We start from the raw sequence: 19,271 nt of genomic DNA on the forward strand, positions 1-19,271 counted from the left end.
GTAAGTTACATGATTTTAAATTAATCCCACACAAAAATATGTATATATTTTTTTGCTAAAGTAAAGTGAAAGAGCAATTAGCCTGACATTATTAAAGTGGAAGCTGCTGATGATACTTTTGCACTGAAGGTTATTTAAAACCCATAGTCACAAAATCTACACAATCTACTATTTCTGCTGAACATCGACAAAAACTGAGAGGAGAGAGTTTGACAATACATGCACACAAATTGAATCAAGGCTATTGTACTGTGTCATTTCAGGAACCACATCTCAAGACTGTTACTCCTGGCAAAACCAATACACTTACAGCAGCGTGCCAATCCTCACAGCTGCAGTGATGCTTAAAAAGATTTAGAGACATGCTGTGTCTGAGAAATGCAGTGAAGAAGTAAAAAAAAAAAATCAGGTGCTGCAGGATCACTATTTCATTTCAGTATTAGGCTGTTCAACATGCAGTCAAAAAACAACTGTGACGTAGCTTTGAGAAACCAAATCATTACCTCCAATCTTCGCATTGTAGGCAACGCCGATTCCACAGACCCCATTGTTGGCCACAGCCGCCACCTCTCCAGCACATCGGGTTCCATGCCTGGAAAGAAGGAAGAAAAAGAAACAGAAAATCCTTATTCTCGTAAATTTGGTCGACCTGCTGACAACCATTTACTGCACGTGCAGCCAAAAGAGGGCTATATGTCTCTTAAAGGTTACATGAGAAAAGATATCTCCCATCATGTGGTGTGGCAAAGCTGTACAGTGAGACGATACAAACTTTTGGAGACAGGTACTTGGCATGGATACTGTTAAATAAATTCATCCGTGTGGGCAATCCATTGTGCATTATCTCCAGCTTTGTAGCATTAGTAACCTTGGAATGCCTCAAGCTTGAATAACGAGGAAGCTGTGAATTAGGCTTGCCATTTCCATTAAACATGAGCCCCTGCGGTAAGGGCTAGCTCCAGGCACCACAGTGCGGGGATCCAAAATAAGAGCGCTAGAAGGGCAGATGATCCCACCGCAGTCAGGTGTGTGTACCCTTCCCAGCCAGATGGATACACAGGTTTTTAAGCCCTAAAACCTTTAGCTGAGTCTCCCTGGACTGCAGCCATTCCTAGACAGGAAAGCTGGATCCACGGCCGTTCATTCACTGCTCAAGAAACATTCTGAGTCAGCCAGGCTCGGCTGAGATACTCTAGCTGACGAGCCAAACCAAAACGAAATAATCAAACACAGCAACAGCAGCCAACATCTTCCACTGATAAAATACTCTGCATATAATGTCAGGGTAAGGACATTTAGCTGTGCTTTAGCTTGTAGTCTGCCAGTGGGGCTATTACCGGTTATTAATCTGTAATGAATTCTGCTGCCATGGTGCATTTTGAACTGTACAAAGAAAAAAAAGCAAGAGGTCTGAGGAGGCGCAACCTGAATCTAGGGACATCTAATTAGAATAAAGATTTCTGGCTTCATAAAAAAAAAAGCTCGAGTATACTGACATAAGGTCAGAGGACTGTAATTCACTTTCCATTCCCCTGAGTTTTCTTAAGACATAGTGGTGAGCTCAGAGGGCGAAGGCTAATGTAAATGCCACAATCAACAGTAACACCAGGACTCCAATATGTCGCAGGATGTTATTTAGAGGCAGACGAGGCTTGACTGAAGCATGCAGAGAGAAACATGGTGGCTTGGTATGAATAAAAAAAAAAAAAAAGCTCATTGTAGACTCAAAATGAAAAACACCTTCACACAAAAATGTCATCCGAGTCATTTTCCACTGAGTTTTATCACAACATTCCTGGAAGTGCTGGTTGATACTCTTTGGGGTATTATGTTGCTCTGCATCTGTTATTTTTGTGATGCAGCTGATAAGCAGAAGCCAAGGTGTCTGTGATCAAATGCCAGGCATGCACAGACCCATTCCTCTCGTTGTCAGCAAAACCCCTTTTCCAGCTGTTTTTAATAGATTAATTTCCTGGGTAGGCCGATGTACAGAATGCAGCAACACTAGCAGAGGTCAATCTTTACACTCTCATTATGCAAAAACGGCTTGCATTATCAGTACTCTCGAACTAATTATCTTGGGAGAGATATAACAATCCAAGATGATATCTTCTAACTTCTCCCACTCACTTGTTAAATGCCGAAGAAAACAGCAGGGATACATCTGACAGTAAAACACTTTAATTAGAGACCTATTCCTTAAACAACCATACAGGGTGGTTATATCAGAAATATGCCAGGGAATGGCAATGTCACTAATCATCAGGCCACCGTACAGTCTGAATTTTAGCTCCACTGAGAACCTTTAATGGGCTGGAGCAAATCCATCATCAATAGTCTACCAGTGAAACAAATGAATGCAGCACTGGCGAGAAATCAATGACACATTGCATACTGTAATTGTTAGGAAACAATGCAGACAAAAGAAAAGGTAACAAAGATCTGGTCAAGTGAAATATTAGAGGCTTTCACCTTTGTTTGCCGGGAAGTGAAAATACACGGATGACAAATCATGCAAAGAGTCAAAGTAAAGGGTTTCAGGAATGTGCTTAACCACAAAGCTCTGCCAGAAAACCATCGGTATATGTTGGCATTGATCCTAAAGTCTGCAGATCTTCACTGCAAGGTTGAAATGCCAGTCTTATTGATGATGGAGATGGTGCAGAGAATTATAATACCTGCGCAGTAAAAAAAAAAAAAAAAAAGAGAGAAAATCTCTTGTTTAAGCTACATTGAGATCTCAAGACCAAAGGGCACCAAGTAGTTTTAATTAAAAATGACCTTTAAATGCCAAAAGAAAGCCAATTATCTCACTGTATGAACACAGGCTGTGGATTTTCTTTTTCATTTTTATTTATTCCATTTGTTATGGAGCAAAGGCTAAAAACTATAAATCTTTACGGGACAATATCGGGAAAAACAGAGGCGGTCAACAGGATGTGCGTTTATTAATGGTTCCCCCAGGGGACAACTAGTCCTCCAACAAAAAAGGCAAGATGTGAGGAAATTTTCTACTGCTCTGTGGTGACTGAGCAGACTGCACAATGCACAAGATCATCACAGGATGCACACCAGTAAGCATAGATGTCAGGAGGAACAATGAGCTGATGAGTGGGAATCGTTAACAAGTCGCCCTGATTAATTCTGTAATACCTGCCTCATGGATTCCCTTACACACTTCACAAACAAAGCAACATTAAACTGCTTACCCACCTTCTGCATATTTGATTATATATTGCTGTAGTTTTATGTAGCTGCGGCTAGTATTTCAGACAATTGTACAGGCATAAAACTTGTAGAGACACAAACATACGACAGATAAACTATTATTCCACCAAAATTAAGAAGACTTGTTCCTGTGCTTCATGCAGTCAAAAACAAATGATACAAGAATCAATCAGTGTGGATTCCCCCTAATTTTGACACATACTAGCAGTAAGTGCACCGTTGGACTAAAAGGTCAACGCCTTTTCTTTTCACGCAACAAATGTTACACCCAACATCCTGATGACAAAAGAAACAGGAAGATAAATGTGGTTTGTATTTAGACACGTATGTCCTAACACATTCACACCAGAATCTTGAGCAGTTCAAGGAAAAAGAAAGTAAAACAAATGCTTATTGGGTTCCTACATATTCTTCAGCCTTGTTAGATACACATGGTGTAACGATAGTAACCATAATTGATGACAAAAATAAAAAGCTTTGTTTAAACATATGGAGAACCAGTCTGATGGAGGACTGTTGGTACAGAACATAACTGAGTGAGGTGAACAAGACAACCTAAAGAAGACAAATTACCAGCATTAACAAAAATAAAAGCCTTACAGAACCCATGTAAGGGAGATAGTATTGCAAAACAGATGTCTTCCAACCTTATCCAACCTGCAGAAATAGCACATTAAAGAGTAAAAATGGGAGAACAATCTCTTTTATTTGGCTGTTAAAGAAGGGGATCTGCGGAAAAAAGGGAAATATTAACATCAGACGGACCCGATCTGATACAATCCAAGAACCGGATCCGATATGGGCATCATTCTTTGATCTAATGTTAGGTTTATAGACGACAGTGCCTATATTTGTTTTCCTATTCACTTATACAACACTAAACATTGATGTTAAAGTGTTTTGGATTGGAATAGGTAGCTGATTTAAATGCAGATAACAGAATCTGATCTTTACCCAAGAATCATAAATCAGAGCATCTCTATGGTTATACGTGACGAGATCTAAATTTGGCTCCTGCTGTTTAAACTCAATGTGAAAACTTGGCTCAAACAAACAAAAGAAGAACAGAAATCATTTAAGAAGGATTTGATTACATAGGATTAGAAATATTACATTCTTAATGCTTGTGCTACTGAAATGGACTGAGACATTCAGCATGTTCATACATAGATTTTAAGAGAGTATCACTTCAATTATTATCTTTAGAGTGCCAGCGCTCCCACATTTAAAGATTTACACAAAGAATATGATTATGAATCTCGCCTCGGAGCTCAATTACATTAAGATAAAACTTTTGAAGAATCCGAGGTTCACGAGGTTGTAGATAGTGGCATTTGCAGTTCAATAGTTCCTTGGCTTCACTAAACCTCAAAGGTAAATCAGAACAAGTGTTCTGCTCTGCTCCTTCTTGAGTCAGTTAATGGGCCTGTCTGTTAACTAATGAGCTGGTCTGCAGCACAAAAGGGCCAGTGATTTTTTTAAAATCCAAAGTAAAGAAACCAATCTTTCAAAATAAAATGAATTAAGCATGTCCCAGGGAAGCCAGGCATCACTAGATTGCAGCTTTGTAAAATCTTCCTGAGTTTTCAAGAATTTCTTTTATATGCTTGTTATATATGTCAGAGATTATCTAAAAATATATAATTAAAACTACAACAGCTGACACTAAGTGTACTTATCAAAGTTTATGGTTAAACTTATACAGTTCTATAAGCAATTCCACCCACAAAAATAATTTTAAAATCATTCAAATTGGTTTTTAGAGAAAAGCCTGGAAAGAGAAACATCTAGATTACATGCTGCTTTAGATAAACATGAGGGTGACTGGTGCTCTCCACGGCTTGCATGCAGTGAAAGAAAGGCAGCCTTATGGGAGTGAACAGAGTTGAGCTTTCAGAAGAGAACAGACAGTTACAGTCTCTCATATTCAGGCCCTCACACAGGTTGTTTGCACGTAGATCTGCACAAATGGTACAGTATAGTATACAAACACATGTAGAAGCACACATACAAACATTCTCCCTCTAAACTGGTCCAGCCAGATGGAAGCCACAAAGGGCTGGGTGGCTCCAGATAGGAGCTGGAGTTTGCTTGTGAGAGCTGGAGAATGAAGGTTAATCCACATAGAGGAAAACCTCAATAAGAAACGTCTTTGCTGGGCTCTGGGCCACCATGAACCCCAGGAGGGGCTTAACCTTCTTCGACATAGATTTTTGACTTGAGGAACTGCACAGGAGGAATTTTTATATGAAATCTTTCTCAAGGAATACCACCATTTAAGGTTTTATTAATGATAGTGGGATAACTTTCTGGGACACCAGTCCCAGAGTGTCTTAAAAATCACTCAACTAGTCAGCACTAGAAAGCCATGGTTTATTGTTTGTATTGAATCATTACTTGTCAAACTTTTCTCCCAGTTGTGTGTGGGTTTAAAGAAGTAACCTATTTTTAGTGGGATTAGATTCACAGACCTATGGTTGTCCTCCCTATCTCCCAGGATATGACACAAACATACTAACAATCTTCCATCTGTAGCTTACAATACACCTCGTTTTCCCAAAGTCTAATCTTCTCTGCCCATCATCAGCAATCACACAGCGCCTCCCCTTAAAAAGGTTTCCCGGGCCAGCAGCCAACAAACAGCAGATTACTGCAAATCAGACATTAAAGGGGAGAAGCAGGGGCAGGCAGCGAGGGTGAGGGGGAGACAAGTAGGGACCTTTCTGAGCCAAGAGATTTGCTGTTTCATTAATGCTGATGAACTTAATTCAATCCAATTCACTGCAGGGCACCATGGTGGCGATAAACAAACCCTAACGTCATCTGGAGACACAGCCGCAATAATGATGTTTTCTACACGCAATACCTTAATACCACAGCAAATTTACTCAGACTATAAGAGAGTCTTAGTGGTACTGTGATGCTTTAGGAAGCCAGAAAACTGAAGTCCTGTTTCCACTGAGCGGTACAGAACAATGCGGTGAGCTATTTTGTCTGTTTTCATTGTAAAAGCAGCCTTTATAATCGACCATTACTGCACTATTCCTGGGCCAACTTCAGCAGTAGGTCCATAGGACAATGCTATTGGCATCACAAAACACAGTTCAGAAAAACATCTCTGCTTGTGATAAGCATGAGACATACTACTGCGTCAAATTTGCTGTTGCATTAGTATAACGCAAAGTAAGGCATTTGGGTTTAACCTCACCTGGTCCTATACTTAGGACCCAGTTGGCGGTAGAAATGCTCTCCTAAATAAACTGGGCCATAAAACAGCGTACCAAACAGCAACAACCCATGTCTCATATACCACTCAATGGAAACAAAGAAAAGGTTTTGAAAGTACCAAAGAATTAGGATTTTCTAGAGTCTGAGAGTGCATCTTAATTAATTAGATTGTCTTTAAAAGCTTTGAATATTTCAATAATTTATACTGTATATATTTGACCTTTTGCACGGGAGCTGCAATGGAAATTTCGTTGAATTCTGTTCAATGACAATAAATGCTATCTATCTATCTATCTATCTATCTATCTATCTATCTATCTATCTATCTAATGGAAATAAAGAACTGTATATTCAGATTAATTATAGAGTAGTCAATTTTAAAACTTTTAGTGGTGTTATTTTTATAATTATGGCTCATAGCTAATGAAAACCAAAACCAAAGTGTCCCACAAAACTCCAATATTTCATCAGGCAAATAGAACAGAAATGTTATGTTAGTTACACTATAAGTACGTTGTGTCATTGAGAATCATGGAAAGGATTGCTGACTTGACAAATGCTCCACAGGTAATCATTGAGATCCTCTACAAAGAAGATGGCTGCTCATGCAGTGCTAAATCCAAGCATATCAAGGGAAAATTAAGTGGAAGAGAAGTGTGGTGGGAAATGTATAAGTCTAGAGTAAATTTTTCAGAAATATGGGTGATTTAGGGAGTCCAGTCACTTGCTAGTGTTGTGTCTATAGTCCAAAGCCAGTGCAGAGGAATTCCAGGACATTTTAGAGCAATCCATGACTCACTCTGGTGACATGCTTTATGCTTTACTCATTTTCCAGAAGGACTTGGCACCTGCTCATACTCCCAAAAGTACCTATTCCCGCTTCAATGACCAGGGTATCACTGAGTGTGACTGGCCAACAAATTGGCCTGATCTAAACCCCAAACAGAATCTATGGATTCTTGTCGAGTGAAAAATGAGAGACAAGAACAGGAGCTGAAGGAAGCTTTACAACTTTTCAGTAGGCTGACATTTCTCTTTTAAAAATTACTTCTTTATTTTTTCAGCTTTTGTGTAATTGTCTAAGCTCAGAGAGAACGTGTGATAATCACTAAAATGATCAGAAATAAACATTTCTAATTCCTCAATTTGTAAGTAATTTCCCTTCCTAAACTTAATGAGTAAAAATCACCTATTTACTTTAATAAACTTGTATTTATTCACCAGCGGATAACAGGCTTTTTATTTAGTTATGCATGACAGTTATTTATACACTAGACGTGTGATGAAAGCAGAAATTGAGCAACAGGACTTCCTCTCAGCATGTGTCCAACAGAGGCACATTTACAGAAGCAGCAGCATAGTAGGCCAGGGAAAGAAGACACAAAGCAAGAGAACAGATGAAACTGTGATCAGTATAAACAGCTACCTGTTGTCATTAAGCTGCGTGTACCGAGGCGTAGGATCGGGGTCGGCATCATTCACATCATAACTAGCTTCCGGGTCCTTTAAAAGACAGAAGAGCAGCTTGCATCATCAACTGTTGGTTAATTTCTTTTTAACTTATATACCAAAAATCTGTTAAATTTTGTGTGTGCATTTTTTTCATGTACTCACATAGTTCTGCGACAGGTCAGGATGGTTCTTCTCTATCCCATCATCCAGGATGGACACCACCACCCCTTTACCTGTGTAGCCCAACTCCCACGCAGCTTTGGCATTCAAGTCCTGGTGGTTGCGGTTGTACTGAGAGCAAAGATGGCAGATATACGAGAATAAAACTCATTATGGAATAGAGGAGAAAACACGAGACAACTTACTTATTTTAAAAATTACTGCGTTTTTGGGTGAAATGAAAACAACTTTCATTACCGTTTGAAATTTGTCCATTTAAAGTGAAGCAGTGATGGTATGAGGAGCATCAAGGGTGTATATTTAAGGATATCAGTATCACATTTGCTCTGACTACACTTCCTATAGCTAGCAAGCAAAGAAAAGTAACAGTGAGGTGAGTAAAGGCACACCGAATGCAATTTGCATGCTTTTGACGTTTAACTTGACCTTTCATCAAAAGTCACATTGGGCTTTCAAACGGTTCAAAGCTCCTCCTCTCAGAGTTAACCATTAAAAAGTAATGTGTCTGACGTGTCATCCAGAGCACTTCTCCCCTGGATTTCAGTACAGTACCATGTGAGCCTGGGTCGATCAGACAGAATTAAATTACTCCACAACCTTGTAAGATCCTTGACATCCCAAGCATCAAGAAGAAAAATCAATTATAACTGAAAGTTCTAATTTTGCAGACTTACTCTGATTTGCAATGCAGAGTAAGTCTGCAAAAAAAAGGCCTTTTTGTGGCTGACATTTTTAATTCTGAATGGTGTCCATCAAGCAAATCCTTCTCATTTTCAGCAAACTGACAAAATCTTTGTTTTAAGCTGTATCAGTAGTTTATCAGCGGGACATTTTTTTATCTCATTCAAACAAATTAAAACAGAATTAAACATGCTCAATCTAATATCAGATCCACAGCATTAGCATATGTCCATCAATAAAACACTTCTAAAAGGACCCTCCTCTACTAAAAGTCCTCTAGCCTGTTAGCTTTGATTGACAGCCATATTGGTAGGTTTTGTAGATGTGTTGTAATCTTAATTTAAGATAGGGTTTGACAAGATGTTCCATCCATGAGACATGGGAAAATTACTTATAACCTTACCCTGCTTTAAACTTTCACTTTTTTATTAAAGTACGTCAGGGGAAATACATGTACACATCTTTTTTTTTTTGTTCAGATTTTTACTTGTAAAAGATTTTCAAAGTTTAGAATCACTAGACAATTATTCTTTATCTATCACAAAACATCCCAATAAAATACACCAGTTTGTGATTTTCTGCAAGACTCTGTAAAACAAACCTTACTTTGAACTGTGTGCAGTTTTCCTACAGCTTTTAGGCTGAGGGATTTATAGCTCATTAATAAAAGAAAAAAACTTCAAAATGAATGAAAATTATATATTATTAGATGTATCAGAAGTAACTAAAGGTGCAATTAGATTTCAGATAAAGTCGGGGTTTTTTTCCATTTTGCCACACAGGATATAACATAAGTTAGGGGTAAAGTACTATGATCTTACCAGGATGAGTAACAAATACCAATTCTACAGGCATTTGTGGTCTTTTACTTCTTTTCTTGTCAAAACTACTAACTACAGGCTCTGTTCCTGCAGTTTGTGATTCAAGTCTGTTTTGCATCACCATGAATCTTCTTCTGCCTGCAGCAACCTCACAGTAATTGAAGAGCGGCGCTGAACTGAAAGTCTCAGGAGTTGTTACCACTGCTTTTAACGGCCTAATGTATCAGTGGCATTCCTCAAGTCAAATGTGAAAATCAATCCAATAAAAACAAGACCACTTCAAGGTAAACTGCACCCGTCTCGCTCTGCCTTCTCTGTTTGTTGCTGTGCTTTTTATGAACTACTGCAAAGCCAGACTTTCTGTTTGGTCACCACTGCAGCTCAGGCAGCTTCTGCTAAGTTAGGTTTTTGTCACGCACTGTTAATACTCACCAAGTACCACTGGTCTCTGAACTTGGGATCAACAAATTCTGTGGCGGTATCCCTCTTTTTCCTCTGTTTGGACACCTGTTGCTCTGACCAAGTAACCTAAACAGAGAGGGCAAAAACAAAAAAATTAGAGACAAAAAAATATAGATGTTTCGTAACCGTCAGTGAAAGAAAATAAAATGCACAAGCAACATCACTCACGACATTTAAAAGAGGGGGGGAAAAAGAGAAGGTATAATTATGCGCTGCCCATGAGTGTCAGCATGCCAAATGAAATAACTTAGATCCAACTCTCACCGGGACGGCAGCTGAAAGAGTGAGATTAGAGGCACCGGTTCATGCTGGACTCCTCTCTAATGAGGCTCGCTGATGAATTCCAGAGCAGGCCAAGCCTAATTAAAATTTCCGGTTTGTGTAAAGTGAAATGCAATGCATCAGAGGTTATTGTGAATATGTGTACACCTGAACATGAATGCACATTAGGGTGGGACGCGTATCAGTACATAAGTGTGCAGCGGGCCATCATAATGGGGGAACACTTGTAGGAAATGTTGGCAGAGTCAGAGGGCTTACAGAGAAAATGTTTCTGAATATTACTCCCTGCGCTGGATTGTGTTTTCAGCACAGGCAGACACTTAGGTTGGCATGTCGCATAGAAAAAAAAAAAAAAACATTTCAAAGAAGAAAGACAGAACTGTCTGCAGCAAGGACGGAGTACCTGATGTGAAGGACAACTAAATTACACCCGATCTCCCTTTTTACTCAAGTCTCTGGTGATGCAGACAGAGGGAGAGGGACAAAGAGGGAAAAAGTAATGAAGGTTATATTAACTGCTGAAGCAATGTCATAATGGAAGAAGAATGCTCTTCAAAACGTTAAAGAGGTCTGGGTTTGGGTTCAATCAGTTTGAGAGGATGTGAAGTTTTTATGCTATTCTAACAGTGAACATCAGGTCAGCTTTGAGCTGCGTCACTAGGGCAGTTCACACACTCTGAATCAGCTCTAGGATCAAATACAAAAAATAAAATAAAATCCTTAATAAAAAGGATTTTTTATTATCCATTACCAGAATCAAAATTGTAGACTCTAATGACTTTAAGGCTTTAAATGCATCAAGCAGCAGCAGGTACTTTGATTAACTTTGAGTTCCATAACAAATTTAAGAAAATTTAAGGCCATAAGCTTTGATAATGAGTTATGATATTCTTTACATTTTCTATAGGATTACAAAACGTGCAGAACATTTTCCTACTTCATGCTCTATAGTCCTCAAAGGCAAAATTGGAACAAAACGATAAAATAAAGTATAAAATAAATACATTTCTAAGTTGGTTCTATGCACCTCTAGTTGCAAGTGTGGGAAAGTGAAAGGAAGCAGTTACTGTGTTGGACCCTCAGACCTCATAAATCAAACATATAAATCCAGAAGACACTTTGAAGTACATATTTAAAATATTGTAAGCCTATGCCAGAGCATTCAGGACATGCTGCTAAAAACTTTGTAGTTCTTTTGGTTTGAGGCTTTAAACTTATCAACAAAAACATGTATTTACCAAACAAAGAAAAGTTTTAATCCCTGAAGTTCCGAATTTTGCAGACAATGTTCTGCAAAAATAAATTATTCAAAACGGAACTTAGACAGACTATCTAAACAAGCATTTATTCAATACTGCTTCCATTTTTTTTTTTTACTTCATAAAGCAAGCCAAGGCAAACACTGCTTTTAGTACAATCAGATCAGGGCCTATAAAATCTGACATCACTGAATCAGTTAAGTGGAAGAGTTGCTAAAACCTAATTCTAATTCATGAATCACTGAAGGTCTGAGACACTCTCCAGGTTCACAATAGACGCATCAAATTTTGAACACTTTAAGTGGTCAGACAGAGACAGAGATGAAAAGGCAGCTAATGGAGCACTTTGCTTCTTTCTTCAGCTTAATTACGGCTTTCCATTTCAATAAGACGACAAATTATTTAAAACAATCTCTATGGACAGAAGAAAGCTGTCATTTTCTGCAATGACTAAACTTCATTTGATTTCAACTTAGATAAAAACTATTTCTTTTCTTCTGCGTCATCAGGATGAGGGTGTGATTTCCCCCTTTTTGTTTCCTAGCACCTTTTCTATCAAATCTGACACTCTGGTTTCACACATACGTAGGGAAAGGCTGTTGTGTGTAGGACATTTTCAAGCTGACCTATATGCAACGATTCATATGTGTGGTGTGTAAAGTATGGAGCAACAAACACCTCATTGCCCTTGTTATCTGGATATTTTGCAACCTTTCATATTTATTCCATCGCTGCATCAGAATTTTGAGCGCATGGGATGTTGCAACCTTGAATCCTTGTATGCTGTGAAACACAATGCAGAAAACCACAACGCGCAAATCATGCTGTGACCCCGTGTACACCTCCCTCGACTGTGGAATGTCTGCTCCTAACACCTAACCAGGAAATGGTAAAGATGTTTTACCAAGACAAACAGGAAACATTGGTTTAACAAGCAACACGTCTACAGCTGGGAGAAAATTTACAGTAAATGCTCAGCAATATACCGTACTCTTATCAAAAAGCCTAAAATCCCCCCGTTTTGAGTCTTTGGCCAATTATTTATTAGTTTGTATAATGCAACTGAAGAATTATGGTACTTGTTACCAGCTTTGGCAGGATCAGCAAGAAAGCACACTAGCAAGAAGACTTGTGTATCTTCATGTTATACACTAGACGACTCCTCTCTTACAGCCAACCTGAAGTAAAGATGCTTGACATTTTAAAGGAAGTGCATCCATGATGATACAAAGTCATTTAAAGATGTGACAGACACAAAACCTTTAAAACGGTTTGCAAAATACTTATTCATGTAGTGTTCAGCCAATCTAATGGAAAGCTGACGTTCAAAGAGTTTGCCTTATCTCATGTTTAGGAAAGAGAGTATTTTTCCTCCAACAAATAAAATCCCCACACACTCATTTTGTCCACCCTCTGCTTTGTCCTTCCAAATTCAACAAGCAGAGCATGGCTCCCCTGTGACAAACTGGAACCAAAGCAGCAGTATTATGAAGGAATATCCTAGCAGTTTATGTTACTATGAAGCTTGTTTAGGTGTAGCAAACACTGCTATTACTGCAGAAGTAATAAAAGCAGTAACAAAAAATATCCCATAAACAAGTGTTGGATAATTAGTTAAAATCGGTGCTTCTGCTGTGCCTTATGCCTTTTTATTGTCTCTCTTGAAAAAAAGGACATTCACTGAACCAAAGTACTGTACGAAACAACAAATAAAACCAGAATAAAAGAAAACAGAACAACGCATGGGCGTAATAGATAAAGCTCTAACTCACTTGCATTTTTGGTTTATAAAGTCTGGCAGATGCCTAGGTGCTTTCATGAGCAATTAATCACACTTCAAATAGAATTCAGTGGAACATTTAGGCTTCATCTCAACTAGTTTAAAAGCTGCAGAGAGTCTCTCCAGGGTTTAAAAAATCCTCGTATTTTATTTTAACCCTTTTTTGGGGGGGTTGGAAGCCGTGTGGTTCAGTAATATGGAAGCACAATTAGCAATAATCTCACAGTTCATAGGCTTTGATCACACTGTTAATTACAGAAAAGTTCAAATATTGATGTTTATGTGAGGGAGGGAGCCGAGGGAAAGTGTGCGAGTAAAGCAGAATCGGCAAAGTTCTCCTGATTAAACCAGATTGAAAATAAATTAAAACCCAACTCTTATTTTAACAGACAGGAGGAGCTGAATGTGTAACGGTCCATTTTGTCTGAGGAGCTGTGGGACAAAAGGAATTCAACAACAGGAAATGGAGCTGCGACGTAAAAGGAAATCCCAGAGAGGGAGGTGGACTGCTTCTACCGTGTAAAACAAGCTCAGCAGACGCTCGTCTATTCCCGCTCAGCACCTGTGCAGCGCAAATTAAACCTGTCAGTCAGAGGGCTGACTGCATTTCTACAGACTGATGCCGAGATTTATGAGCGGAATTATGGCTGATTGCAGTACTCAGCTTAAATATAAAGTCTTTTCAGTTAAAGATATGAGTTACTATAGCAATGTTCCCCCAGCTACACTGCTGGTGATCATTATTAGCAATGGAAATCACACTGATGTTCAAACTCAATGCTCTGGTTGTGCTACATAGGGCTAAAGAAATTCCTTAAATTTATTCCCAATTTTGCACAATTACCTCTAGGTAACCTATGGATCAGAGGCCATCACTTTCCATAAATATTCATACACCAACTGAGAGAATGTGGAATGCAGCTACGGCTCTGCCGCGCACTTTAAAAGATGAATGCGCTCGGTTTTTGATTTTTCATAAGTTTTAGTGACCTGCAGAAATTGGAAACTGAAGAGTAGAAAATTTATTCAGGATGAAGAAAAATTGCCTGAAATCGGTCCGCACTGTTGTCTTGCATCATTCGCAAAATGCTCCGAGAGCACAACAAAAATGGAAAGAATAAATGAAAAAAACAGCAAGAACTACCTAAGACAAGCTACACAGCATCATCAAGGGCATTCCAGTTCTTCCATTAGGGTAAATTCATGTGTTTTAATCATTCTTTGTGGCAGAAATAATTAGTGAATTAATGCATCAAAGGAAACTCTCTGAAGGTAGAGCAGGTTGCTCACTAATTGGGGGCTTTAATACTGGCTCCTCCTTTCGGTGAACCCCTCAGGCAAGACCCTGAGCCCAAAATCATCTTGATGGTTAGGCGAGCATTTCGCTTAACATCCTGCCGCCAGTGCATCGACCTTGACGTGGGGAAACTATTTTGACCCATTGTGTCTTTTTTTGCCCTAACATTTAGACATCTGTTTCTACATGAGTTTCCACACTTTATTTATGACAATGCTTCTTAAGTATAGCAAAAAATGTAATATTGATCTGGACCTTTTGTTGGCAGTTATGATGGAGGATCTGTCAATGCGGGGTCTACTTTCAATGCATCTACTTTCCCAAAGCATATAGCTGTAAATCACATATGGTGAAGACAGCAAAGATTTCTAAGGTAGCACTGACACCTTATTGCATCTGCAATGCAGTAAGAAAATCCAGGTCTGCTCATGCTTTTCATTGGGTTAATTATTTTTAATTAGTACCATGATTGAACACTACTTTCTTTTACAACTCTAAATAGTGCAGCGTTGAGTTTTCTACTTCGATTTACCAAACATGATGATGTAAAAAATGTATTTTAATTATTCCCATCTCTATGTGATTACTGTACAATCAATATGTTAATGAGTTATGTGCATATTATTACTTTAGATTAGATGCTGGAGCTAAAAGACATTCATTTATTTTGAGAGGAAGCCTGAAATTTGTTGTACAAATAGTCAGAATTATAAAGTAAATGTTCCATATTTCCTTTTAGGATGGACTGTTTTAAAAAAGTATTTCTCAGTTTAACATCAAACTGTGGAATCCTGTCTCTTCAACCTACAGGCAATAGAGCTAACTCGGTTGAATAAGTAGAATAAAACAATGCTCTATATCTAGACTCCATCTGACCTGCAGTACAGGAATGAGACAACCTTAATTGCTATGACAAGTACTAACTGGAAGGCTCACTGCAGGCATCACTGTCCTAAAGGTGGGAAACAGCAACTAAAAATGCCTTTTAGCTGGAAAATAATAACTTCTCACTTTTCATAAAGATGCAGCTGTCCCCACACCTCAAAAACTGTCCCCAAAAGCAAGCCTTAGCCACATCCAAAGCCAAACACGCCGTCACCCCAAGAAATAAACCTCTTACCTTAGGATCTCTTTCCAGACGAACTTGTGCCCCTCTGTGATCAGACAGCGATCTCTTTACCACTCTGTGATGCCGGAAGTGATAGTAATCACCAAATACCTGGAAAGACAAAGAGATATGATCACCCATCACATCCTGCGGTTCAGATCTGTCGGCCTATAATCTGATAACACCTCTGTATATCCTCATGGCATATCCTCTGCCGCTAAATGACAAATATTTCTATAAACTTTACAGAGTGGCAATAAACAGAGTAGCAGGCTGGAACAAACACCCTTCTACTCTAAGATGAAACCAATACAACATAAATATTTGCAGTCATCTGGCCTAGCACCGGATATTTTTTTTCTTGAACATACATAACCTTTAACAGCATCAAAAATGTTCCTTGCAGTTTGTTTTTACTCAGATTATTGCAAGCCCCATGCACATTTTTCTCCACAGACAAGTCTTCACTGCATTTTAAGCTCCCTGGTTAGGTTTGTTCTGTCTTTAAACACAGGGATCATCATAACTCTGCTGTCTAGGTAAAATATATTTATACATTTTATCTGGAAAGCTCAGCTCATTCCTCCACAATCCCTTCCTCCCCACATGGTGCCACTCCAGTGTGCACTGCAACATTCCCTTGGTCTAAAAGAAGAACAGCTCAACCCTCATCAGCCTCCCTGCTCCCATTTAATCACAGTAAACAGGCTGATTCCAGCAGGGGACACAAAAAAGGCCCTGCACACAAACCCGGCAGACAATAGGGAAGCAATAACCAAGAGGAAGCACATGGTTAACTGTGATACTCAGCTCTGAAAAGGACCACCAAAAGCCACAAGCCTGTGTGTGTGTGTAAGAGAGCAAGAGAGAACATGTTCCTTTGTGCGTAAAACTATTAAAGAATGACACCAAAGTTAAATGCTGGTCTTATAGAAAGAAGGGAAAAGAATGCAAACACTTACAGCCATTAGCTGAGCTGGCTGTCCCTTTTTTCTGAAGAAGAAAAAAATAAACCAGGCTGAGGGTCAGCTGTTTAGATAAGGTCTTGCTTGACTGGACTTTAATGAAAAGTTCCTTACAAAAGACGGTTCAACGATAAACCCATAAACATGAACCTTCCTTTATGACTCTCTCGGTATTTTACTGAAAGAGTCATGCACCATTCAGTGACAATGTGCCCTTAGAGAAGTCAAGCCAGCATTGTGGAACAACAGAGGGAAAGTTGGACCATTGACTTTAATAGCATGCTGCTCAGGAACTCACGTCTGTGACTAGATCATATTTTCAATGCACAATATACATGTGTTTTTTATGCCTTATCATCAGCTGAAAGGTGCCAACTCAGAATTTGGGGCTAGGGTGCTTTGTTACGTCACTGATCCATATCAGGAGGTGGTCATAATGACAAATGAGACGGATAAACAGTTATTCAATACAAAGCAAACTCACCAGCAGCTGCAGCAGTACAAGGATATGCATGGTGCTCATAAGGAGACAAAGGCACACACCAATGTTACTTGCATTTAAAGCACTGAGTGCATTTGAACAGCTTGCATACAGATTGCAACACAGTTCAGGCAACAACCTTTTGGTTCTGCAATCCCAGCTGCATGCTGTAAAAACACACTGTCCTGGAATCTCATGGGATTACATGAAAGACAAATTAAGCTGGAACAGGGTTGGTACTAGTTAGGTGTTAATCGCGAAACTGTGGCCGTGTCAAGAAGTAACAACCTGCACAGAAATAAGAATACCTTGTACTACCCCCACACTGTTTTTATTTTGGTTATTTCATGACACACTTTGGATTTTTCCAAAGTTGTAGTGCTTAACTGGTGCTAGTGCCAGATCTTCACAATCATGACCTACTGATCAGAGATCAGTACCAGCAGTGTTGTAAAAAAAATAAAAATATTAAAATATAAATAAAAGAAATTCAACCACAATATTTACAGCGGTATTTTTTTTAACCCTACCAAGCAATTTTTAAAAGTTGGTAAGGCTGAAGAACTGCCATACAAACAAGGAAAAAAGCACCACTAACTCCTCCTTTATTCTGCGTATTGACTGGAAGATAAAAGTCCAGTCAATATATATCAAATACCATTATATCTCTGTATTTGAGATATAACTTTTTTTTAATAATGATAAAGATCTGCATTTGTACTGTTTTTGTCTTATGAGGAAGATAAAACACTGTGGAATTTTAAACATGATCATTTAGAACTCCACCAAAGGGGGTTCCCTCCTCTGATCTAACTAAAATCTGGTTGTAAGTAGCTCATAAATGGTAGCGCTTGCAGTGGTGGAAACATAAATGACTGTTTAGCACAAGAAGTGGTTTGTTGGAGGAAACCCCCAGTTGGGGGTGTCAAGAGTGTCTTCAGAACTTTGTATCTTGAATCATTAAAATCTTACACACTCAATTAAATGTATAGATTTAATTGTTAATTTACTGATACATCTCTTACTGTCTGTCCTCTTATTGGCAAAAAAAATGGTTATTTTCTTTATTGTGATGAACTGGTAACTGTGAACAACTTTTCACAATCTTGTTAAGTCAGGAACAAGATTTTTTGCTGTCTCAGTGGGAACTATGGGAGGACCAAAACTGCAACAGTGGAAAAAGCATTGTGCACAAGCGATAAATTACAAGATATTGAAAAGATAACAGTATACGGGTTGGAGATCTAAGATATAAACACCTGTATGTACATCTGCACATGTATATGCATAGAGTCGGCTTAATTTCAGGTAAACTGCTCAACTGTTGCAAGTGTATGGACAGACACGCATTCACACCTCATTCAACAATGTGAACCAGAATCTAGTCCTTCTAAATGCAAACCCTGCAGCTTGAACATTGTCTGGCAATCAGCAACAACACTTTAGGGGCTCATGTTTTCAGCAATTCTAACTCAAGACCACACGGTTTCTTAGGGGGTTTAACTGCTTTCCACTGAGTTGGAAAAAAAAAAAAAATGCCAATTTACAACTAACACATTTAGATGGAAAACCGATGTGGAAACAGATCAAGCTCTGTGACCATTACTGATGTGATAAGCTTGGAGCTGTTACAGCACAACAGGCCACTCAACATGTGGTCAGTTACCAGAGCGAAGCAATAATCCATCAACATTAAAATGCAAAGCAATGCACAGCAGAAAATTACTGCCTGCTGGTTTGTTTGCATGTATGGTTCCTCCCCTACTGCCAAATTTACCTTGTGGGAAAGCAATTATCAAAAAGGTCTGATGTCTTATCCCCACTGACTGTTGTTGACACAATTATGTCTTACAAAGAGACAAACAATGTCAGAAGACAAGCTGTTAAAGGAGCTTGGGGCTGTATTAAATTAACAGAAAACCGCAGCCCATATGGAATCGTGAACATCAAAGACAGCCAAAGGATTTCACTGAAGAGTGACGTCATTGCAGTTCATTTCCAGACACTTTTGACAAGGCATTCTCCTTTTGATTTTGATAACATCTGA

The 19,271-nt window shown here is 38.8% G+C and overlaps 1 protein-coding gene across 5 annotated transcripts in view; it reads right to left on the reverse strand.

Moving 5' to 3' along the window:
• The window catches only part of furina (furin (paired basic amino acid cleaving enzyme) a), an 82,758-nt gene that overhangs the window by 23,318 nt on the left and 40,169 nt on the right, over window positions 1-19,271 (reverse strand). For 4 of the 5 annotated variants that reach the window (XM_032560260.1, XM_032560261.1, XM_032560263.1 and 1 more), the window contains exons 3-7: window positions 15,791-15,889; window positions 10,023-10,118; window positions 8,071-8,199; window positions 7,883-7,959; window positions 504-592 (exon numbers count right to left, since the gene is read on the reverse strand). In XM_032560260.1, the coding sequence (XP_032416151.1) occupies window positions 504-592; window positions 7,883-7,959; window positions 8,071-8,199; window positions 10,023-10,118; window positions 15,791-15,889 (490 nt within the window). Of the gene's footprint in view, window positions 1-503; window positions 593-7,882; window positions 7,960-8,070; window positions 8,200-10,022; window positions 10,119-15,790; window positions 15,890-16,740; window positions 16,762-19,271 lie in introns of those variants that run through there. The other variant, XM_032560264.1, reaches the window with a different exon arrangement.

This window comes from Xiphophorus hellerii, chromosome 4 (genome assembly GCF_003331165.1).
Source record: "Xiphophorus hellerii strain 12219 chromosome 4, Xiphophorus_hellerii-4.1, whole genome shotgun sequence".
Lineage (NCBI taxonomy): Eukaryota > Metazoa > Chordata > Actinopteri > Cyprinodontiformes > Poeciliidae > Xiphophorus > Xiphophorus hellerii.